The sequence below is a fragment of the Carassius carassius genome, chromosome 48, assembly GCF_963082965.1.
Source record: "Carassius carassius chromosome 48, fCarCar2.1, whole genome shotgun sequence".
Classification (NCBI taxonomy): domain Eukaryota; kingdom Metazoa; phylum Chordata; class Actinopteri; order Cypriniformes; family Cyprinidae; genus Carassius; species Carassius carassius.
The window spans coordinates 5,189,337-5,216,389 of NC_081802.1; the positions used below are offsets into that span (position 1 = coordinate 5,189,337).

Here is a 27,053-nt window from a genome sequence, read left to right on the forward strand (position 1 = left end):
TAAAAATACAATTTTAAGGTTTTTACTACAACAAATGGAATGGAATTTTGTTTTTGTTTGTTTTTACAAAAACTCAATAAAAAGTAAAAGATTTGTAGTCTAATCATTAAAAGTACTATTTCAGTTTACTACAACAACCAAATAGTTTTTTTTCACAAAAAGAAATGCAATAAAAAGTAAAAATAAATTGTGGTCAAATTCTACAAAAACAAAAAAACACTCAGCCCCCATAAATTCCTGCTATGCCACAACGCAACAACTCAATCTCTATTGTAGCACAGTGCTCAGATCTGAATGAGGACAAGGTTACATTTTATTGTATTGGTCAACATTCCCAAGGTCGGCTGTAAACAGATACAGAGCTTGTTTGTGTGATCATATGAGACCTCACGCACTCGTCTGTTCACACACTTCACAAACCTGCTCTTCACACATACCACGTTTGGGACACGTCCTGCCTCGGCCCGATTGAAAGCGGACACCCAGCCATCATTTAGGAGCCTGATTTATAGGTGCCACTGCGGTGACGTCAGGTTTTAGGTTGCTGGCTGTTTACGCTGCGCTCGGGGAAGGAACACAGAGGGCTTTGGAGATGGCAAAAAGAAGCTGTAGCTGCTCTAGCAACATGCAACAAAATAATATCAGCAACCCTGAACAACAAAACCAATCAATCTGCAGTACAAACAGGTCGACAACTTCAAAACTTTCACAACAGCTGCAGTGTCATAGAAAGCAAGCGACAAATAGTGCATCTAGAAAGATCTAGTGATAAACAACAGGCAGCGTGTCTGAAACTCAACGCTGGCACTTATCATGCAAACCCATCAACCCCAGCACAGATGAGTGTCAATGTAACAGCTCTGCATTCAAACACATGCTGACTGACTTGCACAACATCTAAACAGCACCTGACCGCATCTGTGAAGGTCAACCGATGCCACCAAAGTGCAGAAAATAGGCCAGGGCACATATTTTTAAACAATAAAGTTACAATGCATTATTACTCTTATAACACTATTACTGCATAAAGAAAATATAACGGACATATTGTCATAAAAAATATATTATCATATTGTCACTTGTCCTTGTGCTAAGAAACAATCGAAAATAATTAAAAATCTAAATAAATAAATTAAAATAACATTAAAAAAAGGGTCAAAACTGAAACTCCACTAAAAATATACATTTCATCACTCCAAAACTAACTAAATAAAACTAACTAATTATTTTTAGTTTTATTATTAAGCTAATTATTTTAGTTTTAGATAGATATACATGTATTTAGTAAAACACATTAAACATGAAAATGGCACTAGATAACTTCATTTAAACTTTAGAATTTTAAGGACATTTTTAGAACATTTTTAGAATTTAAGAACATTTAACTGTAATAGTGCATTAACTTTGGCAGGCTTAAAATAATAAAACAAACTAAAATAAAAACATAACACAGTAAAATGAGAAAACTCAACAAAAAAAAAAGAGACACTGAAAGACTAAACTGAAAACAAAAATTACCGAATTTAACGAACAGTCAACACTAAAATTCGCACAAAAAATTAGAAAATGGGATGAGATTATTTCTTGTCTTCTTGTTAAAAAATAAATAAAATGTGACAAAATAATTAGAATAGTTTTTTTAACCACAACAAGCTGAATCTTTATTTTTTTTCAATAAAAGCTTAACGCACTGAAACGAGAAAACCGCAGAAAATCTGAATTAATAAGCCAAAGGAAACTCTAAAAAAGTAAACTAAGAATGACAGATTGAAAACTAAGGGAAAAATAAGCTAAACTGAAAAAAAGAAAGAAACCCAAACTGAACTCAATATAAGTAAAAACTATACAGGCATAAAAAAAGTGACAAAAACAAAAATTTTAATGGAAAACCAAAACTAATTCAAAATTGTAATAAAACTGTAATAGCATCTTAATGATACTAAAACAAAACTGACCAATCAGCATCCAGGACTGTTTTATATCTGCATATCTAAAGGTTGATTCATTCTATGAAGCTTCTTTGGTTGAAAGCCACAGGTCAACTTTCCAAAAACTTCTCAATAGATCTGGGCCAGCAGCTCTGAGACGCTAGAGCAGGGTCGGTTGTGGGTTTACATAAGGGCCGAGGGGCTCGCCGAAGGGGCAATGAAGGTTAAACTCCTTTTTCCCCCATCGGCACACATGGGGTCGAATAAAAGAGGGACACTTAAGCTGTAATATGAGCCTCGCTATCCATGACGCAAGGTGAGCGGGACAGTTAGCGATCACACGCATGAATAGATGTGCCAATAGCCTCTTCTGTGAACACAAACACACATCCAGACAATGCCGCTGGAAATGTGTCTTCCACAACAGGCCTGGATATGAGGCTTGAGGGAGGAATCTTCGGCCTTCAACACCCACTCCACCAAACCTCTGCGCTTAGGCCTTATTCGACAAGAAAATGTAGTAGCCGTGTGATGATCACAATAAACAAGCCGTCAGGAATGAATATCAAGGCCTACAACTTCCCACTGTTTACATTATGAGATGCTTCCGTATTTTTAGCCTCACATTCCCAATGGAGAATTTAATACGCTGCTAGCAATATTAACTAGCGCTTGGAAATTGGAGCATGATGGTTTTTATGCCACATGTCAGGAAGATCACGGCTGTAGATAACTTTAGTTGCATTGGCTTCGTATTTCCACAAAATTGAAGTTACGGTTATAAAATTATGACGTTCAAGTTCAACCACTAAATATATCACAAATGAAAAAAGTAATGGTAAAAAGGCAAGTTTTTGAAAGCGAAAAAGAAAAGAAAAAAAAACTGTATTAAATTTAATTTAAAAAAAAAACTTAAATATGGTCAATTGCAGGGTTATTAAAATGATCAGGGCCCGGTTCCCCAAAACGTTCTTATCGCTAAGTAGTTCTTAACTTATTCCTTAACCTCTCTCTTAACCTTATGGCACGGTTCCCGACACGTTCGTACGCTAAGTAAATCCCCTCCCAAGACAACTCATTGTGGAGCAGCTGGACCTTCCCAGACCTGCGCTGGCCAGGCTAAAGCAGCGGAATTCTGCTTTAAGCCCTGAAGCCCAGCTATACTTTTTTTTTTTTTCCGCTAAAGAGAGATTCATCGAGGTTGTGGGAGAGGGCTACAGCCTAATCAAGACCTCTGTGTGGAAGTGCGTCCACACTGTCACCAACGCCCTTCTGCGCCATGCCGGGTATTGGATCCTGGTGGATGGTACTCATCCCTATCGCCAATCCATCAGTGAATGATCAGGCGTCGGCTACTTATCGCGAAAGGAAGACGTAAATGTGCAGGTTATAGTGGACCATAGGGGTGTGATATCTGACCTGGTGGCAAGGTCCAGCAACACTTCCTCTGACGAGAGGCTTGGTGCCCTTTTTTACGTTGCTTCCCCAGCATATTTTGTATCTACCCCTCTCTCTCTCTCTCTCTCTCTGTTCATTGTAGATAGGTTGCTTTTTATTAAAAACATAAACCAATAATCAATACCGCATTAAACAGAAGTAACTGCAGCTGCTTGCCCATCAATTCTAATTGTAAAGTACCTTGCCATTAATATAAAAGTGTATTATATAATTTTTATAAGTCGTTAAACCCATGTCAAGAAGCGGCACAAGTGGCACAACGGGATGGATGATTAGCGAGGGATACCCGGTTTGTCTTACCGTCACAACATATCGTGTGAACATTACTGACCATTTGATAATTTAATTTATAGTCTATATTTTACTGATAACTTAAACTATGTTAAAATAAATGTTACTGTAATAATTTGAGGAATGTTTCATTTGCATAGAACGTGTTGTCTTTCTTAACGCTGTATTGCACCTTCGCGTAAAGTGGAAAATCGATTCATGAGCAATCGATGCCAACTAATTCAGCACCCTGACTTTGGACAGCGCTCTTGTAACGTCAGACGTAAGAGGCAGCGTGCTAAGAAGCTTCCTAAGGGACACTTCGGGGAACACACTTAGAAACATCAACAACTTTGGTAAGATATATCTTACGATGTCTTCTTAGCGCGCTAAGAGTGAACGTTATCGGGGAACCGGGCCCAAATACTTAAAGTAAAAAAAAAAATTAAGTTTCCTGAAATAAAATAAACATTAACTGAAATGATCTAAAACAAAATAAAACAAAATCTAAAATATATTATATCAGCTAGTTTTCAAGGAAACATTTGTCAATGTACTAAATTTAATATAAAAAAACGTATACCAAATGCTACCATGATGTATACTAATTTTAGTTGACAAGCAAAAAATTATGCATCAGTTGGAAGGTATTATTTATTATTATTTTTATTTTTTTAATTTAGGATGGATCTAAGGTTTAAAGTCTAACCTCACAGTAATGAAAAATGAGAAAATGTGCAAAACTTGCGAAAATGGCAAAATGCAAAAACAACAACAACAAAAAAAGACCAAATATAATTTATTCGTTTTTAGATTCTTTTGATTTTGAGGTAAAACATGAGCCAGGCTGTCAGGATTTATTTAATTCACTTATTGAGCTAAAATAAAGCAACAGCTTTAAAACACAAGCTGAGGTTCTGCTTCCCAGAATGCAGTCTATTTCCAAACATTACCTTTAGTTTACATAAGTTATTACAGAGAATGGTCTGTTAGTCTGTGCAAAACTCTGACTGACTCAAATGTTGTCAAGTGGTCCTTTAATAAAATCACTGAGAGATAAAACACAGCGAACCAGAAACCACTTAGCACTTCCAAACAACACAACTGAACGCTACAGAAAATGGCCAGAAATGGCAGAAATGTATTCATAGAGCTTAAAATTCTCAAGCTTGAGCTCAAGAACGTCTTAATTCTCTGCATCCCGTAAACGTGTCGTCAGTGGCAGCAATGGAACGAACGGCTTTTTATTTAGGCTAGCTTTTGGGCAGCAGAGAATGCTTTTAGCTTAAACACACACACACACACACACACAAAAAAAACAGTCTAGGCCTAAAAAGCCAAAGGATTCATCCGTCAGAGGAGGCCGAGTCGCTAGGCCTGCGCGTGACAAACAAGAACATGAATTCTGTCCAAAATACGTTGCTTTTTGAGCAACAAATGTATGGCGAAACAGCGAGCGCATCAAATATCAGTAGCTGTGGGTAGTAACGCTCTCTGCCTCCATTACCGCTGAAGAGACACTAGAACACATTTCCTAGTGCTTCTAAAAGCAGCGGCGAGGCCCTCGGGTCATCGAGGACGACAGCAGAGGTATGCTCCTCATACCACACTGCGCCAAAACCAGATGGGATCTGGCATCCTGACTATTTGGCTGTTCCTTTCAAATCCGCAGCCTAACCAGAGCAGACGGCCACGCTTCAAACACGCCTCGGAAGAGCATCGCTTTCGCTGATAACAACCACCAAGTACTCCATAGTAAGAGTAACTTTGAGAAAATCTGACAATCCAACACTCAATATCGGCAATTGTGTCTTAAGAATGTGGAACAAACCAGCATTACATTATGAATTGCACACATTTTAGAACGTAAAAATGCCTCAGTCTCATATTTTTTCATTATAAGCTTCGTCTTCGATTCAGGCCAATTTGTGTAATTAAGAAAAAAATAAATAAATAACATTGTTCAGGTAACAAAAGGACCCTATGATTTAAACGATGTAGAAAATGTGGACGGAATCACAAAATCCATTCATAAAAATGGAATTTACTTTATAACGTAAAGCAGTCAGAGAATTTCTTAAATATCTATATATATTTTTGAAATAATAATAATAATAATAATAATGATAGTAAGTAAACATACTAATTTAAAGTTGTATTCATTTGATTACATAATGATTATTAAGTTATAATTATAACATTAAATAGAGGAAAAAATAAACTTGGTTGGTGGGGAAAGATTTCATGGGGGGCGTGTACTTTTAATAAATAATTGTTAAACTTTCTAAATATCATGATTTTGATTAATAACACATGCTTTTTTGTCACTAAAATTATTTAACTTTTAAAACGAAATACAGAAAAATTTTAAGACAACCCATAATCTCTTAAAATGTATTTATTTTGTTTTTGGAAAAGTATTGTCAAAATGTATATATTAAACTATTCAAATTTCTATTAACTGAATAGACATTCTTTTTGATTATTACAATTTAATTATACCATTTAATTCTAACAACCCAGAGTTTGGGAAAGATAAAACCAAAACCAGTTTCATAGGTCCCTTGTTGGAACTTTTAAATAAATGGTTGTTAGATCACAAAGGGTCCTGGTTTCAATTATTTAGACATGCTTTTGATTACTAAAACTGTAACCATTAAAATGGCATTCGGAAAAATTAGAACAGAAAAAAATGGAATTTGGAAAACAATAATACATTTTATAGAGCCCTGGTAACTGCGTGAAATCATATAACCTGGGGAGTTAGTTGTTAGCACACTAAACATAGCATCTCTTCATTGAAACCTTTGATAGCAAATCAATCGCTTTCAACGAATTCTCAAAACAATTAGCCTACTATCAGACTTAAGACATATTTCAACTGTTTGTTCTCTGCATCCCATCTAACCATGTGTACAGTACAGCATTAATTAAACGTGTCACGCTAAACAGCTTTGTGCCATTTTGTCACACAAACGTGTTCGCGTTGACGCCCATAAGAAACACATTTCAACTAGCCGTTGTCCCTTTGCAGTAATGCACAACACCCTCTTACGAGGACAAATGCAACCAAACATGTGTGAGGACTTGTGCTATATGGTGTAGTGGGGCAAGTGAGTATAAAGGATTATTACGATGTTTTGCTACGTCAAAAACTAAGCTCCTGATCCCCATTCCGTGTGAAACGCACAATCCTGTCAGCATTTGCTGCAAACGTGATCGCAACACAGCGCCTTGAAAGCAGGGATGCAGCCAAAAACCAATATTAATGAGTTCCTCATTGAGAGCGCTGACGGGCGCAGTGTGTCTGGGTGAGAGCGTGCCAGATGAATATGGCCATTGCAGTGCCGCCCCTCCTCTGCAGCCGCGGCTGGAATCAGTCCTCACAGTCACCGCAGGGAAACACAGGTCACTTTAATGATCTGTTTGTCTGTTCTGGAGACCACCGGCTCAGACTGACCGCTGCTGGGTAAGACCACGTCTACCCATAAACCCACACGCTCTGTCAGACTCCATGGCTCATTGGGAGGCAGCTTTGGGAAGCGAGTGTTTATCAAGGGTAAGTGAGGACTCTAGTGAACCCGGAGTCGAATAAAACCAAATATTAAAGTAGAAAAGAATTCAGTTAAACCAAACTGGTCCGAATAGAAAACTATAGCAGAGCTAAACCTAACAGAGAATAGTTCAACTGAACAAAATGGGGAGAACCAAACCAAACCCAATCGAATCAAAAAAATAAATAGTCCCCTGCTAACTTGGCTCATATGTTCTGGTTATGTCCTAGACGGTCTGTTTTTTGGTCGCAGATATTGTATCTTATTCTAGAATATTCAGTAAAGATGTTTGTGCAAATCATGTAACTGCCATCTTTGGTATTGTGTGTGAAAAAAAACACTTTGTCAAAAAGTGAATTGGACTGTATAGCCTTTACTTGTTTGCTGGCAAGGCACTTAATTTTGATTAATTGGAAACAGTCCTTCACCCCTTCTTTTAAACAGTGGGCTAGGGATGTTACAATTCCTAAGTTTGGAAAAAATAAGACTTAACTTCTAGGCTCCGGGCCTAAGTTCACTGTCATGTGGCATCCTTTCATAAGTTATCTCCAAAAACAATTATAACTGTAACTGGACGAAATGATGCTGTCGTCAGGTTTATTTTTATTCTTTCTCCTTATTTTAATTTTTTCTTTATATAGACACGATGAAAAAGGACAATGTATGCCTGTATGCATGTTCTGTTGTTATGTGAATATGTAGGTTGATTGTTGTTTCAATAAAAAAAATAAGATATAACCCTAATGTACACAACTGATAAGAAAAACCAAGAAACATTTATATCAACGAGAAAGCAGAAAATGTGAAGTGTCATGCAGGAAAAAATTTAAATAAAAATCACATCAAAAACGAATAGAACCAAATGAAACCCATTAAAAAGACTAAGGAAAAATCGAATAGAACTGCAAGTATTTGGATTATTTTCCAAACTAACCAACCAATTAGAATAGAATCCAAAAGAAACCAAATTAAACATATCAAAGCTGAAAAAAACTGAAAAGAAAAGAAACAAAAAGAACTGAATTCGACATCAACAGAACAAACTCGAAGAGAATTGGATCACACCACGTAGGAAAAAAGAAACAAATAAAACCCTACTGAACAGAATCAAAAAGAATTTGAATCCATTAGAATCAAACAGAAACAGAAGAAACCAAAAGAGCCGAACAAAACAGATTCAACCTGAATCTTCTAGAGCCAACTAGATTTGAAAAAAATGTAATAAAAAATGACATCAAAAATACTAAATATAATCAAACAAAGTTTATCTTAAAGCGAAACTGTCAAATGTTACTGATTTTGCTGCACAATCCTAAAGCACAAAGAGGAGCCCTTCATAAACAATGTTCAATATTCAAGCATTTGTGAATATTTTCTGCAGCATTACACAGCAATGAAATATCAATTCATTACACCGAGACTGGCAGTTCAACTAATATTTCCACTATTTGTTTTTCCGTTAGACTTCCCTGGACGCTAAACAGTTTTTGATTTTCAAACACACGGGAGGGAGCATGTTGGTTTTTCCATCCTGGAGATCCTTACCCCAAGCAAGGTGGACACGTACAGAACCTGCAGATCTAACAGACCTACCAGAAGTCTGGATGGACAAAATAGTGCACTTTTGAATTTATTTAGCAACAAACGTCCAATTTGTAGAAAATCTCTACAATCCAATGTGAAGAAATGGCATTTCAGGCAGTTTGGCACATGACCTTCTGAGCATCAACTACGCAAGAAGCCTGTTCAGATCTCTCATGGGCATTTGGGCACTTGACAGACGGCTCAAAATTAATGCTTTTAAACATGTAACATGGCAAATGAATGAGAGTAAGCAAAGCAAATAAATAAAGCTTGGCGAGTGTTCTTTACTCTATTAACAATACATACTCTGTTTCCTTCGCTACTGTAGTAAACCACGGTTAATTTCTCGCCCTGGTTGACTACCAAGTGCAGTATGAGCCGTCGTCGTCTTGGTACTTTGCGTTTGGACACATTTCTGAAGTTTTCCTCTCACGTTGAAGCATCTGACACAATGAAAGACTAAAACGTTGGGAGAAAGACTGTATCACGAAACGTTTCTGTCTAAAATTATGCAAGTGAATAGGTGACGTATGGCTGAATGTAAAGATATATAAAGCTCCAAAAACACTGCATTCATCACATCGGACTAATTGCATTATAAATGCATTATAAATTGCATTTTAAATGTCTTCGTTTCGATTGTATTAAAAATCTATACATTTATATACACACACACACACACAATTAAAAACACAATAACGACAATTTTACACTAAAAATGTTAGTTATTTGTTGAGATTACTTAAATATCCAACTTAAGTTAACTAAACTTATAATTTTAAGATGAAACACATTACTACTTATTCTAATGTTGAATTTTACATTTAACTAATTTGCAGTTATCATTTCTAAATCTATCAATTTAAAGCAAAGTTTGAAAAGGGGATATACATTTTTTACATTGGCAAAGATTACATTTAACGGTGTTATTAAATTATTAGTGCTTTTTAAGTCAGCATTTAATGACAGCAAAGGTAAAACAGACTCAAAAACAGACATTTGATCAATTTCAATGGCAGTATATCACATTCCACATTTTTCCACATTGATAATAGTATGAAATGTTTCTTGAACAAAAAAATTATAGCTTTTCAAAATGATTTCTGAAGGATCATGTGACACTGAATCCTGGAGTAATGCTGCTGAAAATTAGCAAAGCATCATAGGAATAAATTACATTATAAACTTTATTAAAATAGAAACAGAAATTTCACAATTTTAGTTTTTCCTGTATTTTGGACCAAATAAAAAAATCAAAATTTGCTAAATCAAGTTTATCAATCCATAACTGGACTGGTGAAAAAAAAGCAGTCGATGAAGGTGAATGAGGTTGTGTTCACACTTATAAAGCATCCAGAGCCGGATTATTGTAGCTGCTCATTGTTTGTACGTGTACAAATAACCTCTGATTTCTCATTTCAAGTAAAACAGGTGGAGCGATCCAGTTTAAAGACTCTCAACTCAATCCAGTTAAAGAGTATAGACCAACGCTTCCACACGAGATTACGAGAACAAACAAAGACTTGGACGGCGTCCTGCTAGAGCATCTTTAGCAACGTCTCCTGATGCGGTCAGGCTCAAGACAATGAGATTTCCAGCTGAGAACAGAGCAGAGCAGAGTATAATACGACAGTTCATTTCATGAAAGGATCTGAGTTCCACTCTTCTGAGGCCTTTAAATGTTCAAAGTCTAGATCAATCAAAAACAAATCAAACCAAACACTCTCAATTAGTTTTCACTCTTCAACTTATTACGAAACGCCTCCAAAACCTATGGAAGCACATTTACGCCACTAAATAAAAAATAAATCAAGGTTAACTGTGACTTTTTTTTTTCTCTCAGTTGCGAGTTCATATCTTGCAATTCTGACTTTATAACATGCAATTGCGAGTTATAAAGTCCAAATTGTGAGTTATAAAGTCAGAATTGCGTGATAAACTTGCAATTCCGAGAAAAAAAGTCAGAATAGGAAGTTTATATCTCACAATTGTCAATTTATAACTCGCAATTTTGACTTTATAACTCACAACTGCGAGTTTATATCACACAATATTTAACTCGCAATTGAAAAAAGTCAGAATTGCGAGGTTTTTTTTTCTTCAGTGGCGGAAACGGGCTTCCATAAAAAGCAAAGATTCTATTGAAGGCACAATTAAACAGCTTTCCATAACATGCCATATTTCAGTCTGAGATATGAGGGAAAAAAATTTTACAAAAAAATGTACAATGATAAAATATATTTTAAGTATAATGTGCGCCAATGAATCATTTACTGTAAGTCAGTAAAAAAGAAAAAAGTAAACGCTAAATTCTGAATTCATCTTGGCTTAAATGCAGTGTCTACAATTTCATAAAGTCTGCATTTATCAAACACAAACTTCTTTAGGAAACTATAGTACTTCCTCTTAATGAAAGCTAATTTTTCTTGGTAACACATACACAGTCTGCTGTGTCAGTTATTATGTATGATGATGACTGTACAATACCCATTAGATAAAATCTATCTGTAATTCCTAATTAATTGTCATTTTATTTCCAACGACAAATCTGCAAAAACTTAAGTATGACAATAAGCTTCAGGATCTAGCCTTTTTTGCTGACAATTTAAAAAAAGGTCATATAAAAACAGAAGTGTCTTTACACTTCTAATTGAAATTAATTTCTCCACAACTAGATTTAATAATAATATGACAAAAATTAAAGCTGTGTTTTCAAGAAACAAATTCATCATTAAGGCCTTTCAACTTTAAACCGTTGCTTCTATCCAAAGTATGAGTGCATAATCCATAATAACAGACTAATAATGGACTATTTTTGGCTTTTAAATGGTGCTTGATCTGTGCATATTTCTCGCCTGATTCAGACAAGATGACTTTTTCACTGAATAAAACAATATTATGTATTATGGACTCGTATTTTAGCCAGAAGCAATGGTTTACATTTAAAAATTTATTAATGATGGATTTGTGGCTTACAAACATGAAACCTTTCTCTTTAGAAGGCATTGATTGATGCACTGGATACAAGTGGATTATTGTGTTTTTATCAGCTGTTTGGACTCTCATTCTGACGGCACCCATTCACTGCAGAGGATCCACTGCTGAGCAAGTGATGAAATGCTGCAATTCTCCAAATCTGATGAAGAAACAAACTCCTCCACATCTTGAATAGCCTCACAGTGAGTCATTTTCAGCTCATTTTGATTTTGGTGAACTTTGGTGATTTCTTTAAAGCTTGTCTTCATTCATTGCTTCAGAATCTTTTCCTCTTGTGCTATCTGATAGTACTTACTTGCAGTGAGCGAGGCAAGATAATCCTTATTTCATTTACCCAAAGTAAAACAAATTAACATCCCCCCCTTAACCTTGTTGAAAGGTTTACTAGCAGAATAAAGATGAGTATCACTTAAATTTATGGGTCTGTAAATAAGGGAACAGCCATGTGTTTAAACACACACAAGATATGCCGTTCAGTACAAAAATAAAACAAGCCTGTCTTCACCTATTAAATTATTTTATATTACACATCCTCTAAAAACAGCACTAGTGCTAACCACTGATGAGAAACAAAGGTTCCTGCGGTTCCGCTTATTTAACCCATTCATATTTCAGTTCCTTATTTATGACTGTTTGAGAGGCAACATGAAATTAATATTGACTTTCATTTCCTAAAGGAACAGTTCACTCAAAATGAAAATTTAGGGTGCTTTCACATTTGATACGATTGCTTGATCTTAAACTTAAAAAAAAACCTATGCAAGTCAATGAGAACCTGCAACTGAAGGTGAACTGTCCCTTTAATAAATGCAACAACTGAATGTTGCCACAGTTTTAAAAAAGCAATAAGCCTCAAAATGAAGACACATAATTTCCATTTTGATTTCTCCCTTGGGATCTTATTAATAATTAAGGTCAAAAGAACCAAGTTCTCAAAATACATGTAAGCAATCAGGAAGCATAACAGAGCTGCCATAATTCTCTAAAGCCCACAAATGTCTTTCCACCCTCTCGTACGTGCTGAAAAGGGCCTAGACTCAATGTTGACCCCCACATTACTAGCATGGTTTGACAGAGACATTATGGCATGAGATCACTGACAGATAAAGCCTGATGGATACAAACAGCGCCGGATCATCACATCAGATTTTTCAGGCATGTTGTAAGAGGCATCGACCTCATTTGTGGCCCACAACCTGACATGGAGAACGGAGTCAATACAAGAAACAAGCCACCATGAATCTTTAGTCAATGAATATTGAGTAGAGGCCTGAGTATGTTAAGACTGAACAAGTCAACAGGTCAGCAGAACATGTCAATGTGGAAATTACGGCCCCTGAGAGGTGGAATATGGGCACTTTTTGCTCGGTTCACGCCCTTACTCTTGACAGGGTAAAGAGACGATGGACAGTTAAAACATAAACTGATCACAAACCAAACCTACATTATAAAACCTTCATTTTCCTTGATTTCTCAGCTATTTGAAACTCAATTTGAAGTTACATAATGAGTATCAAAAAGATTGTTGTTTGTCTTTCATAAATAAAGCTATATTTAACTTTATATATTTAGATATATGAAGTATTTAACTATCTTTTTGTAAATATAATACATTTGCAGCAAAATGTGTATGAAAAAGCGATTAAACATATTTTAAAAAGTGATTAAAGGCACATTCATGTGATGAAATATATTAGCTTCTACACCAGCGCAAAATGTTTATTTGAAGCATACACTGCATTTTTTTAAGTCTGTCACTTTAAAATCTCAAGCTTTTTAAAGCAGTATGGATTCTCATTGGCTGTCAATCTTTATCGTTAATCAGCTAGAAAACATCATTCTGAAAGAGATTCTGGTGATATGGTTTCACTGTCGTTATTGTTACAGTTGTGATGTGGACTCTGCGGTTTGTTTAAAATAAGAGAATGTTTTATCACCAATCTGTGACGTTATAGTTATAGCTGTGGTGTAGACAATGCTATTCTTTTAAATTCAGAGAACGATATCGTTAATGTTATCGTTCTTGGTGTGAAAGAGCATTAAGCGTTGTTTTTAGCAAATTTTCTTTTTGCAGTTAAGGTTTTAGTTTTCATGAAAAATAAACAAAACATGCAAAACTTTCCAAAACATGACAAACTTTTGGCTGTTACTTTGCTTCTTTCACAAAAATGTTTTGCAAAGCAATACTATTGTTGTTTATCTTTTATTAAACAACTTTCATTAAAACAAGCACCACTTTTTGAAATTAAAAAAGCAACTTCTGTTCATTGTTTTATATAAAATTATTTATTCAATATCTATTACTTTTGAAGTATTTTTAGTACATACAAGCATTGTAATAATAACTAATTTAAAATAAAAAATAGCATATGCATTTAACGCATGTATTTAAATGTTTCAAAGCTCCTATATGTGACCATGAAAAAAAAAGGAAGAACCTCTTTTTTAAGATTTTAAATAAACATCTCTGATCTTATCGTGTGCAAATTGTGGGAAGTTGTGGCCTAATGGTTAGAGAGTCGCACTCCCAATCGAAAGGTTGTGAGTTCGAGTCCTGGGCCGGCAGGAATTGTGGGTGGGGGGAGTGCATGTACAGTTCTCTCTCCACCTTCAATACCACGACTTAGGTGCCCTTGAGCAAGGCATCGAACTCCCAACTGCTCCCCGGGCGCCGCAGCATAAATGGCTGCCCACTGCTCCGGGTGTGTGCTCACAGTGTGTGTGTGTGTTCACTGCTCTGTGTGTGTGCATTTCGGATGGGTTAAATGCAGAGCACAAATTCTGAGTATGGGTCACCATACTTGGCTGAATGTCACGTCACTTTCAAATCATCACTGCATATTATGTTTAATTTTATAATTGGTCATCAAAACAACTTCCACTGACAAACCAATGAAAAAATATTTCTGATTCTGTGTATTCTCGAAGTCACTGTAAAATAAACATTTTTAATAAATACATTTTATAAACTAATTTTTAAAAATTGACATTTTATTAAAAAAAATATATATTGTATGTGAATGCATGACGAATCAGTTTTGTAGTAAGAAGTTCCGAGCAAACAGAAGCATGCGGAAATGCTCCGGTTTCCTGGGAAAAGCCCACCCTGGAGATTCACAGAGATGAACGTAGAGCTCGCATGCTACATGGCAAATGTTCAGACACATGACCTGGAAGACAAGAGGTCAGCAGGCAGCAGACGCCGAAATGAGTCCCGAAACCCTCAACGGCAAGAGCACCTACAGGGTGGGCCACTTCAAAGACATTCCACACCCCTGGAATTCTGGGAGACATACCAAGGCAAACTACAGAGTGTCAGAAGATCCCAAACAGGTCCATGGAGTCAGGAGACAGACGGCAACGTTAAATCTATTCCAGCGTATTTTAATATTCTAATAACTATGAGTACAACTATAGATGTCTTCCAAAAGAGTAACGGCAACAAAAGATTCGGAAGCACGGATTTGGAACCAATCTTGGGAATTGTTTTCAAATGGAGCAAAAAAAATAATTTTTTAAAAATTGCCCATCTTGCCAAGTTTCTTTACATAAAAAAAGAAAACTGCATGGACATTTAGCAGGTTTCTGACAGAAAAATCACACCACCTACAAAAACCTGATATTTTCCCATCTACAGTTCAAACAGCTCACTGGGATGCAACGGTTACCTATAATAAGGAAGATCTAATTATCTCCAGACCATTATTTTAACACTGTGTTACTATTGCAGGCATCAGTACAGAACTTTCTTCAGACGGCAGCTCTAAAAAAAACATTAACAGCCCACTATTCTAAGTGTGGTGTGCCCATAAAAGTGCCTATCCTAAATTTAAAATGATGTTCAGAAATGGAAAAGCTAAAAGGGTTTAGATAAAGCTATAAATTTCACAGTAATAAATGATCTTAATGCATGTAGAAGCTTCTCCATTTAACATATGAATAAATAAAACTTTTTTGACACTTAATAATAACAACTTAATTACTTTTGCAGGCATATATATATATATATATATATATATATATATATATATATATATATATATATATATATATATATATATATATATATATTATATAATTTTAGAAGTATAGAAAATGTAACAGGAATATGAATTAATACAAATACCAAAGGTTAAAGCATATGTTTGTTAATGATTAAAAATAAACAAATATACATTATGAATATTCATATTTGAAAGCATATTGATTTAGATTGATTTAACACAAACCACTGTTCTGTTAAGTATAATATAATTTTTGCTATAATAAGAAAGTAATTCAAGTGAATTATCATAGCTACACAGAATAAAACGTTATTATAAAATGTTACACAAAAGGCAACATTCTTTTCCTTCTCATTTGGGAATTTCAGAATAGATATTACTCCTAAATCGACCTGGATACATCGATAGAAAGAGACCCCGTGGTAAACTAATCCAGCACACTGATAGGATATGGGATTATTTTTAGGGCCTCGACTATGGGGAAAACGGATAAATCACACCTCATACTCGGCTTGTTTACGCGCTTCCAAATCGAACGTGAAGAACGTGCGTGTGCGTCTCCGCGACTGGAATCCAGGCGTGCGCGCGCTCGCGAATCCCGCCGAGTCCAGTCACGAGCGATAATCTAGCCCTTCGGGCTGACGCGCAGAACGCCAGGCCTAAGGAACGGCCCATTTTTAGAGAAAGCGGGGAGGATATGATTTATGAAAACATACGTTTAACTACAATAATACGATTTTATTCTACAAATCAGCTAAATGGCACATTTATGACATATGTAACACATAAAATGGTTTCGAATGATTAAATTCCAACACACAGGTCATTTTAAAACAAATAAATCCGTGTGACATCCCTTGCCAACACATGTAGGAGCTGCCCGAGGTCTACATGGAGTGAATTCCACAAGTCCCCTCAGTTGTAAACTACAGTACTACGCACACATAGCACAATAACACATACATATTTTGTGCATTAAAACGAGTTAGAGCGTGTCGTGACTTACTTTCTCCATGTAGGGATCCACAGAAGCACACGATGTAGGCGAAAGTGACCAAAACAACCACAGATGTGTCCAGCCGCATTATGCTTCGCGACACGTTTTAGTTTCCTTGGAAAACGGTTCCTTCCAAAAAACGGTTGTCGAGCAATAAAATAAAATAAAATCTTGATTATCTTATATCCAGGCAGGAAAAAGTCAGGTACAATTTAAATGAGACCCCCAAAGAAGGGGACCCAGGGGTCCAGCGTGCTTCAGTTAAAGACAATGTTCAATTAAAGTAGTTGTTGCCCACGCAGTATTAAATAAAATGATCCTGCACCCTAGTGAAAAATAAATGAATAAAAATCATTTTGAACGACTTTTCGATTTCATCTTTGCTTTCAGTAGATCAAGTATGAAAAAGTCCATGCATTTCTTCCCTGGAGTCAATCCCACCCTTCTAGGGATGAGATACCCTTAAGGTAACAGTACATTGCAACTCTTCATACCCATGTTTTAGCTTGAAATTTAATTCAAAGTTAATAATAAAAATAGTAGTAGTAATACGGTACCCAAGGTGGCTTTAAAAACAAAAAATATCTCTCAAATGTTCACAGAAAAGCTTCCCGATAGTCCAAAATTCAAATAATATGCCTCATTTGAACGAAAAAAAATTAAAAGCGTTATTCCACAGTTCGTTTTTCATGCACTGCCAAATGTTCCTATCAGAAAAATGACTAATACACACAAGCACACACAAAAATATAAATATATATATATTTATAGTCTACAGTCAGAAAAGCCAACGTCCCCTAATATCAAACATCCACACACGTTTGTGTAAATCCAAAGCGTTCAGAGGCCCATACAAATCTGGATATTCCCCCTAAAGCAATGCTTCCAGAAGCACAATGCTACCGAAGTGTGAGCGTAACGTTACGCGCGTCACGGCCGCGTTGCGTTTTAATCTTCCACGTTAATCAACAGACCAGCGTCCAACGCGTTTCCGGGCTGCCCATAAAACCGCTCAGTTCCGTCCACAAGACCCCGGTGTGCGGTTTCGATGGACTCATTGGCGTGAGAATGGGCTGAAAGTGGGGGAAAAACTTCTCTCGTGTTGTCGGCGGTACGGTTTCCCCTCTCGTCTCTCCCTGTGTATCTTCACCAGTAAACAAGTGCTGCCAGTCAGCTGCGGTGGAGCCGAAGACACGGAGCGGATCAGAGCTGATGGAATGGAGTCAAGCGTGGAGACTGTGACGCCCACATGAAGAGAAAGAAAGAGTCATGCATTAAATATATTGACGCCTTTCCATCGATGTTAAAAGTGCTCCAATATTCTACTACTTGGAATATGATCCCATGCAATAGTTTACATTTAAAATTATAAATTGCAATTGATTTAGTATTTATTTAGTATTTCTAAAAGGTTAGACAACCTTTTAAAGATACAAATTCAAACATATATTATATTATATTATATTATATTATATTATATTAGATTATATTAGATTATATTTAAGGTTAATATTAAAACTGAGAATTTTGGTAATTGAAATTTGAATCTATGCAATATTTTACATTTGACAAAATTAAATACTTTAAATAATTATTATTATTTTGCATTTTTAATTACATTTCATTATAAATCGAAATAAATATATCTGGATTTAATAATCGATGTAAATATATGTATTTTGTGTATAGTTGACATTAAACATGGATAACATTTTACATTTTTAAGGTTTAAAAAGCATTATTATTATATTATACTACATTATTTGTTCAAATATAATTCAAGCAAGAGGAGAATCTTGAACTTGATGCAAAGTGCAAATGTGATTTGTTCGTATATGATGACTATAATGTACTAACAAGCTTGCATTAAAGTCAATGATTTGCCATTGGTCATTATTGAAATGAGTGTTGCATGGAGGCACCTAAACACAACTGTAATGTAATTGGACAATTTAATCTGTGAAAGCTCACAGGAACGGAACATCTCGCTCGCTTTAAAGCTGTGATTAATTTATCTGTTATACAAGAGCTCATATACTGACAGTTCCAGCATCAGTAATCCAAAATGATTTCTGTGATCAGATTAGTCGTCTCCCTTTATCAACTCAGCCACATACACACCTGTCAGACCCTGAACACACATGTCATTCCCCGATCCCCGTGCAAGATATTAATACATTTAAATAAATTAATCTGTGACAGATATGTATAGAAAGGAAAAGGAAAACTGCTATTGATTTACGGGCCACACCTGTGCAAGGACCTTTAAGCAATAACTAAAAGAAGCACACAAGCAAATGTCAAAGGACTATTAATAAACATTGACAGAGCAAATATTGATTTGCCAGTTCATTACGAACACCCCTTTGTGAATAACGAGAGATTATTGCCAGTGGATATTTGACACTGTATTGAAGAATGAATGGATGTAATGTCTATTGCAATGTTTGTTTAGACACTCCTTATAAAGTGAATTTGAATACTTGCCACGTCAAATTATGAGTGCTTTCATTCATGCATATAAAAGAGCAATATTAGTTATTTGGCATTGAGTAAGTTGTTTTTATATTCTTTGATTAGTTAAAGCATCTTAAAGAAATTGTTAACCAAAAAATAAACATTTTCCGAGAATTTACACACCACCATTCAAGATGTAGATGAGTTTGATTCTTCATCAGAACAATTGTGGAGAAATTTAGCCAATGGATCCTCTGCGGTGAATGGGTGCCGTCAGAACGAGAGTCCAAACAGCTGATAAAAACATCACAATAATCCACACCTCTAAAGTCCATCAGTTTATGTAATGTGTAGCCAAAAGCTGCATGTCTCTAAGAAACAAATCCACCATTAAGATGTTTACAATCTCAAATGAGTCCTCTATCTGTAATATTTTCTCCAAAAGACATCTCATCTGAATCAGGTGAGAAATATGCAAGCACTGTTGCAGTCCAAAACAGTTCTAAACAAATATGTGGGTGAATTTTGCTGTGAGAAGCCAAAAAAGATGATGGACTCATATTTGGATGAAAAGAGATGGATTAAAGTCAAACAATTTTAATGGAGTCTTAAGGATTACTTGTTTTTTTAATCAGCTGTTTGGACTCTCATTCTGACGGCACCCATTCAATGTAGAGGATCCATTGATGAGCAAGTGATTTAATGCTATACATTTCTCCAATTCTGATGAAGAAACAATCTCCTATACATCTTTTGGGAATAACAAAGATGTCTGAACACATTTAGAAGTTGTGATGATTTTAAAAGATTAGCAAACAGCTGTTGCAATATAGAAAAACATCAGTTTTTTTTTTTTTTTTTTGCGGCTTGATTCATGGGGAGCTGTCTATAAATATAAACATGTTGGCAGCACATGCCAACAGGTTTTAGCAACTTATTTCAGTTTCCTATATATGGTGTTTTCCTATCTATCTATATAATCTAAAATTTTACCTAAACATTACCATAAACAAAACAATCTCATAATATACCTGGATGAGATGAGTACACATGGCCACCACGGTCTCAAAGCAAGAGGTTATTTACCACAACACCAAGGAGGAAAGATTGAGAAACCAGGTAACCAAACAGCTTCCTGAACAACTTCCTGCATGTTGCTCAGCATTAGTGTTTACAGAAGGTTAGATCCCCCATACCACCCATTCTGAAGGACCTACGGCGTAATTATACCAGCTCCTTCTGCGAGGATCAAAGCAGAAGAGCGTTTCCCACACTGCTCTTCCTGCTGGGGCATGTTGCAACAACTTTGTTTAAAACCAGCCCTCCGCCCCCAGCACACCACAGTACTGTCTTTACTTATTCACCGACTTCAAAACTTGACAGAAAAATGTCTTGACTCAGTACATGACTCACAAGCGAGCCAGATATCAGAGCTGTGAAATATGTGTACAAACTTGTCTGTTTCCATTTGTTGAACACATCTGACCTTCATTTCTTCATGTGGAACAAAAAAATAAATAAATCAAGTAAAAGCTTTTCCAGTTTACGGTTCAAGATCTCTTAAGAAGGCTGCTTTATCTTAATCTCGGTGAACTTGAGCGGTTTCCAGGAACTTTGCAGCACCTGCTGGGTTCCCCCGAGGCCCGCGGCCGGGTGGAGCGGTCACTTCAATCCCTTGACCCCAGCTAACCTGCCACCTTCCAGCCGGATCACAGCTTTCCCTGTCAGGAACCGCCAAATTAAAACTCACGGCTGCTTTATCTGCTCGCTTTACTTCAAAGGTGGATCAACCTGGTTTTGGAAAATTAGGCCTTTGGGTCCATAGGAGTCTCGTGTCAGAGTTACAATGATTTATGATGCATTAGGGGACTGCTGAGCTAATAGCGACAGGGGTCATAAAGCACATGATCCCAAAGTGCATAAATTTCCATGTACATCAGCCATTTTTCCAGAGAAATTCCATTCCATGTTTCCATTTTCCGAGAAAACGCATGAGAAAAAGCCATTTCTCATAATGTCATTTTTGTAACTCAAAGTATAGTCTATTGACTATTGCGATGAAGAAAGTCAGCCTATGAATTTTGAGTTTTTAATCTCACAATTCCTAGGGTGAAATAAAGTCAGAATAGCAAGATAAACACTCAGTTCTCAATTCGCACTCCCCCTCACTTAGAATCTCGAATTTAAATCTTGAAATGAACGGCGTTCCAAAAAATAATATTCCGAATAGCTTGTAAATTCAAAATTCTGTTTCCCCGCTCAGAATTCAGATTTTGAAATTGTTGTCAGAATTGTGAGAAATAAACTCAATTAGGCAACAGAGTTAGGCCTACCATTATTTTATTCGTTCTGTGCAGTGTCTGGATGTCAAAACCTCAAACAAAATAAACACCAAGTAATCAGATTGCAAATTATTTTATTAAAATAATGCATATTCCTTTATTTTGTTCACAGATAACTCTCGGACACATCTGATGAAAAAAATAGAAATAAAATACAAATCAACAGAGCTGCACTCTAACAAACACATTAACCATATCGGAGCAATACTTAATTCTCCGTCCAAGTGAAAGCACAAATAGATCGTTGGCAGCTAAATATGGACCATTTATTCTCTGGGTGGAGAAGACAGTCTCCATCTGTGCTTTCGACAGGCAAAAATACTTCCTGCTGTTTGCCAGAACATTTCCTGATCAACAAGGCGAGTCTGGACAAGTCAACCGGATCTTAAAACAGCTCGGTCCATTTTTATAGCGATCGTATGTGAGAAAGCCACTAACAGAAACTCCGATAAAGCTGGATAGAACTGTTGGTCATTTTAAGCGTCTCAAAACGCTCGTATATAGTGTCAAAATATAGTTTATTAAGCAATATTTTATAAACCTGTTGGAACTGAAGACAATTCAGGGACAACTTGGACGCATCTTTAAAAAGACAAAAATGCCAGTCTCAAAATTAGTATTAGGAACGTTTGGTTACGTACTGAAACCACTGACGAAGAGTCTATGGTTCAAAAGTCTACTTACCGTACGAACATTCGAACAAAATAGGATTCGTTTAAGACGTCATTCGACGCAAATTTGTTATGACATCAACAATAGCATCCAGGTAATGTTCGAGGGATTGACTGACTGAATAATCATCTTTATTACTACTTGCTAGTGTCTTTGTAAACCTGTTGTTATATATAAATCTGATGATGATTAGGATCATCTGAGTCGCGGGAACAGTCTGATGAAGAGGATCATGCTGATAAAGGTGAAGGAGACAACGATGAGCATCAGCCACAGGAACCAGTTGACAGATTTCTTGGCATGTTGTTCCAGACGCTCTGACTCGGTCTTCAGCTTATCGAAGTTCATGTCGGCCTGACGCACAGACTGAGTGAGAGTCTGAAGAGAGACGTTTACAGCCGGTTAACTGCTGTGAGATGCAGCACAAATCTTTTAATCGGAGTATGTTAAAGGTTAAGAGTTCAAAAAGCTCATATTAGTTTCTATGCAGTTTTGTAATGCTATGTTTCTGTAGTAACAGCACATTTATGTTTGAAAGCTAAATAATTAGAGTAACACTAATTAATATACTGCTTTCCTCTAGTGGTCACAACACAAATAAATCACTAATTCATTTTAATAAACCAGTCTTTTCAAGCTGCTACTTTACATTTATAAATGCTTATTAATGTGGTAATTTTCACTAAAAAATTTAATAATAATTATATTACATAATAATAATAATAATACAATATTATATTACAAGTCTATTATTGTATTAATAAAACAATAATAAATGTTTATAACACTATTTTATAATAATATTATTAATATTATACATTTGAATAACATTAAAAACATGAAGCTGGTGCAAACAATGAATACAAATATGTTTATAGAATACATATAGAATATAAAAATCACAATATTTGTTTTCTTTAGATTTGCAAAAAAAAAAGTAATTATTTAAAATTATTTCAATAAAAAAATGTTTTATTCTTTTGAGCAATAATTAATTTGAGGCAGATAAATGGTGACCACTTTGCTGGATTGGATGCAAAAAATAAAATTGTATTACAGTAATACATAGTATAAATATGCAATAACATCAATTAAAACATTATTTTATTAAAAGTATAATATAATTCTCAATAATAATAACAATGGTAATGTAATATAATATATACATATTATTAACTGTATTATATTAATTAATTACAATATATTTATATTATATAACATTATTATTATTGTAAGCACATATAAAAATAATGTTGTATTACAGTAACAAGAATTGACTGTCAATCAGGAATGAGAATGATTAAATATGTTGTTGATTAAAACATGTACACACTTTTTAAAATGTTTTATGTTCTCTGCTGTCAGAGGATGGGTATTACTGTCAGAAATATGCACTTTACGTCATATATATAGACAGCAGATTAATAACAGCTGTGTAGAGAGGAAAGCATCAGACCTGGTTGTCCTGCTTGATGATGTTCTGGGCCGCGAGTGAGTTGTTCTTGAGGTTGCGAGCGAGGTTCAGCATGTCATCGGCCAGTTTCTCCTGCAGGTTGTTATGATGCTTTAGAATAGCGTCCAGCTCTGCCGCAGACTGCTGCTCATCTACAGGAATACTCCTAAAAATACAGCAGAAAAGAACTGAATACTGTAGATACCAGTGACACCTTCACACAGAACACCAATGAGAGAGCGCCACCTACTTTCTGTGTCTGAGATCTGTCTCCAGTGAACCTAACCATGAAGAACAACAACAACAACAAAGGCATGATTCACATGTGACATTTAATTTCTTAAAATGAAGCATTTAAATATTAAAATATAACACTTACCGGAATATGACAAACCCTGTTAAGAACAAAATAAAGAGTCTGTAATATATATATATATATATACACACACACACATTTACTTCAAATAAGGATTTATATATATATATATATATATATATATATATATATATATATATATATATATATAATCCTTATTTGAAGTAAATGTCAACTGGAATATAATTTAGAATATATTTATAATTGTATATATAGAGAGAGACATATAGAGATATAGATATATATATGATAGGTAAAAATTGATAGCCTGAATGCACTGTAAGTCGCTTTGGATAAAAGCGTCTGCTAAATGCATAAATTTAAAAGTATATATAATATAAATATATATATATATATATATATATATATATATATATATAAATATATAAATATATATATATATATATATAAATATATATATATATATATATATATATATATATATATATATATATATATATATATATATTAAATGTATATTATATTTCTGTTTAATCTACTTTATTTTAGTTAGTTGCCAGAGCAGTACCTCTCATGTTCATTTAGTTTAAGTACTAAAATAAAATAAAAATTAACTATTAAAAATGAATTAAATGAAAACTGATATTTCAAATATTATAATTAAATCTATAATACCAATAATACTCAGTAACACTGATCAAGGTTTTGTACATGTCTTGAATTAGGTTAATTTTTCTTGCACCTTTTGGTGATTTTTTTGTTTCGTTTTTGTTTTAAATCATACATATAACTAACACATAATGATGTTTCTTGCAGTCTAGTCAGTTAAGTTTCTTGCTTCAATCAATTTTGGGTTTATGAAGGTACAACACTAAGAATTTTGAAATAGCATAAAAACAAACTGAAAAAGAGAAAAGAGTCGTACAGTGCTCATCAGCTCCTTCCTCATTTCTCCAGCACATCGCGCTTTGCTCTGAATGTGCACCGTCTTACTGGCCGGCGTTCTCTCGCTGGACATCGTCGGCATCCGTCCAGGAGCCAGAAACTGATTGGCTAAAGACTTCTCTGCTGGAGACGGCTAGAAACAAACAAAGCGTTTCTACACACAATCATGGACTCATTTTACTGTCATTGAGCAGGTGGTGACTATAACGACTGACCAGTTTGTCTGCCTCTAAGAGACCCTTGAGGAAGTCCACCTTGCGGTGATAGTCCGTCAGGATTTCCGCTGTTGGTTTGCTGAGGGAACGAATCAGAAATCAATCATGACTCTTCATCTACATCACTAACACAGCTGTAGGAGAAACACCTTCAGCACTTTATCTCAACATCACTCTGAGGTTAATATATTTCATTTTCAATCAATAGATGTTGAAATGGTTTATTATTTTTAAACTTTTTTTTTAAAGATATGATTGATTAATGTCTGTAATTTTCACAAAAATTACCTGGGACTCTTTTTAAGGGCAACAAGCATCTCCTCAAGAGCACCAACGTACTTGAAAAGACAAATGTAAATCTAATAAATATGATTTTCTGCTGAAAATGATAATGAAGATATTTCATTGCACTCTAAAAATATCCACAGCAAAAACAGAAAGCAAATAAGACACTGACTGAATGCATGGTGTGTGTGTGTGTGTGTGTGTGTGTGTGTGTGTGTGTGTGTACATATATATATATACACACACACACATATATATGACGCTGGCGATATTTGTTGTATCATGCAGAATATTCTCTTGTGCAAAAATATAAAGCACAGAAGTAAACGTAAAATGCAGCGTCGTTATTACATTACCTTCTCGAGTCTCCATTCTGTTTCATTTCTACTCTCTGAAGCCAGGGACTCACAGCGCGATAATAACCTGATAAAATTAGTCTCTAGTCTGGACGTGGCCATATTTGACACTGCAAGCGGAAGTCGCTCGGGTTTCACGGACAGCAAGGCGGAAGAGAGCCATAGACATGTCTATGGAAGAGAGCGACAAATTAAGAGTCCTTCGTGGTTACGCAGGAGCGGTTGTCAATAACGTCTGAAAATGTATTAAACATTTAAAAACAAACATACAAGACACATTTACTTGTAACACGTTAATATTCATAGCTTAAAAATAGTTAATTCAAGCAGAGAAAAAAGCTAATTAAATATCCCCCGTGATTTAATTAGCTCTTCCCTTACGAAAATTGACCATTGTTTTACAGCAAAAAAAAAAAGATATAAAAAAGGAAACATGGTTACTACAGACCCTTTAATCGCCTACGTCACTGTGACGTCACCGCTCTAGCTGGAGGCAAAACATAAAAGGCAGAGCTCATAGCAGTTGCGCTAAAAAGTTGAAATCCAGGATTATGAACCATGGGTTTATATAACACCTCATATAGATCTGCATCTGCTGGAGGTTAAAAGAACAGAAAGAGAAGTTGACTTTAGATATGCTTTCTCAGAATATATCAGAGCCCAATATCCTCGACATATACAAGTATATACAGATGGATCAAAAGATCCAGAACATCAAACAACTGGGGCTGCTTTTTTAGTCAAAGTTACTAGTAATCAGTGGATTAGTGGAGTAAAGCGAACATCAAATCATTTGGCAGTTTATACTGTTGAATTGATAGGAATCCTTTTGGCATTACAGTGGGTAGAGGAAATAAAACCTGACAATGTTTTAATTTGTACAGATTCAGTTTCAGTTTTGAAGAGCTTGAGATCTTACAAATCTAATCATCAAGATATTCTTTTTAATATACTACATATGCATTCAAGAATTGTCCAAAATGGTATATCAATCAGTTTTATGTGGATTCCAGCACACATAGGAATAAGGGGAAATGAAGAAGTGGATATATTAGCAAAACAAGCTTTACAGAAAGATATAATAGAGTTACAAGTTCCATTAAGTAAATCAGAGATGAAGGTTTTAATCTGGAGTAAACTGATAGAAGAATGGCAAGTAGAGTGGAACAATGGGACAAAGGGTAGATTCCTTTTCAGTT

General features: G+C 35.3%; 2 protein-coding genes across 3 annotated transcripts in view; both read right to left on the reverse strand.

Annotated features, from left to right (window-relative positions):
* Positions 1-17,978, reverse strand: part of LOC132131981 (insulin receptor-like) — a 67,136-nt gene extending 49,158 nt beyond the window's left edge. The window contains exon 1 of the mRNA XM_059544180.1: positions 16,802-17,978. Within this exon, the coding sequence (XP_059400163.1) occupies positions 16,802-16,880 (79 nt within the window). The 5' untranslated portion in view covers positions 16,881-17,978. The remainder of the gene's footprint in view (positions 1-16,801) is intronic.
* Positions 17,979-21,648: 3,670 nt separating this feature from the next.
* On the reverse strand, positions 21,649-26,008 carry LOC132131089 (vesicle transport protein USE1-like). Of its 2 annotated transcripts, XR_009428847.1 has the most exons (9): positions 25,855-26,008; positions 25,502-25,551; positions 25,214-25,292; positions 24,979-25,131; positions 24,096-24,111; positions 23,967-23,997; positions 23,720-23,882; positions 22,164-22,641; positions 21,649-22,132 (listed from the first exon to the last, which is right to left on the reverse strand). XR_009428847.1 is itself a non-coding variant. In XM_059543020.1 (8 exons), exons 1-8 carry the CDS (start codon positions 25,954-25,956, stop codon positions 22,459-22,461), a joined length of 777 nt encoding a protein of 258 aa, XP_059399003.1. In that variant the 5' UTR covers positions 25,957-26,008; the 3' UTR covers positions 22,160-22,458. The 2 variants fall into 2 exon arrangements, 1 of the variants encoding a protein (XP_059399003.1); XM_059543020.1 differs by lacking the exon at positions 21,649-22,132 and having other exon boundaries at positions 22,160-22,641.
* Positions 26,009-27,053: the final 1,045 nt, after the last annotated feature.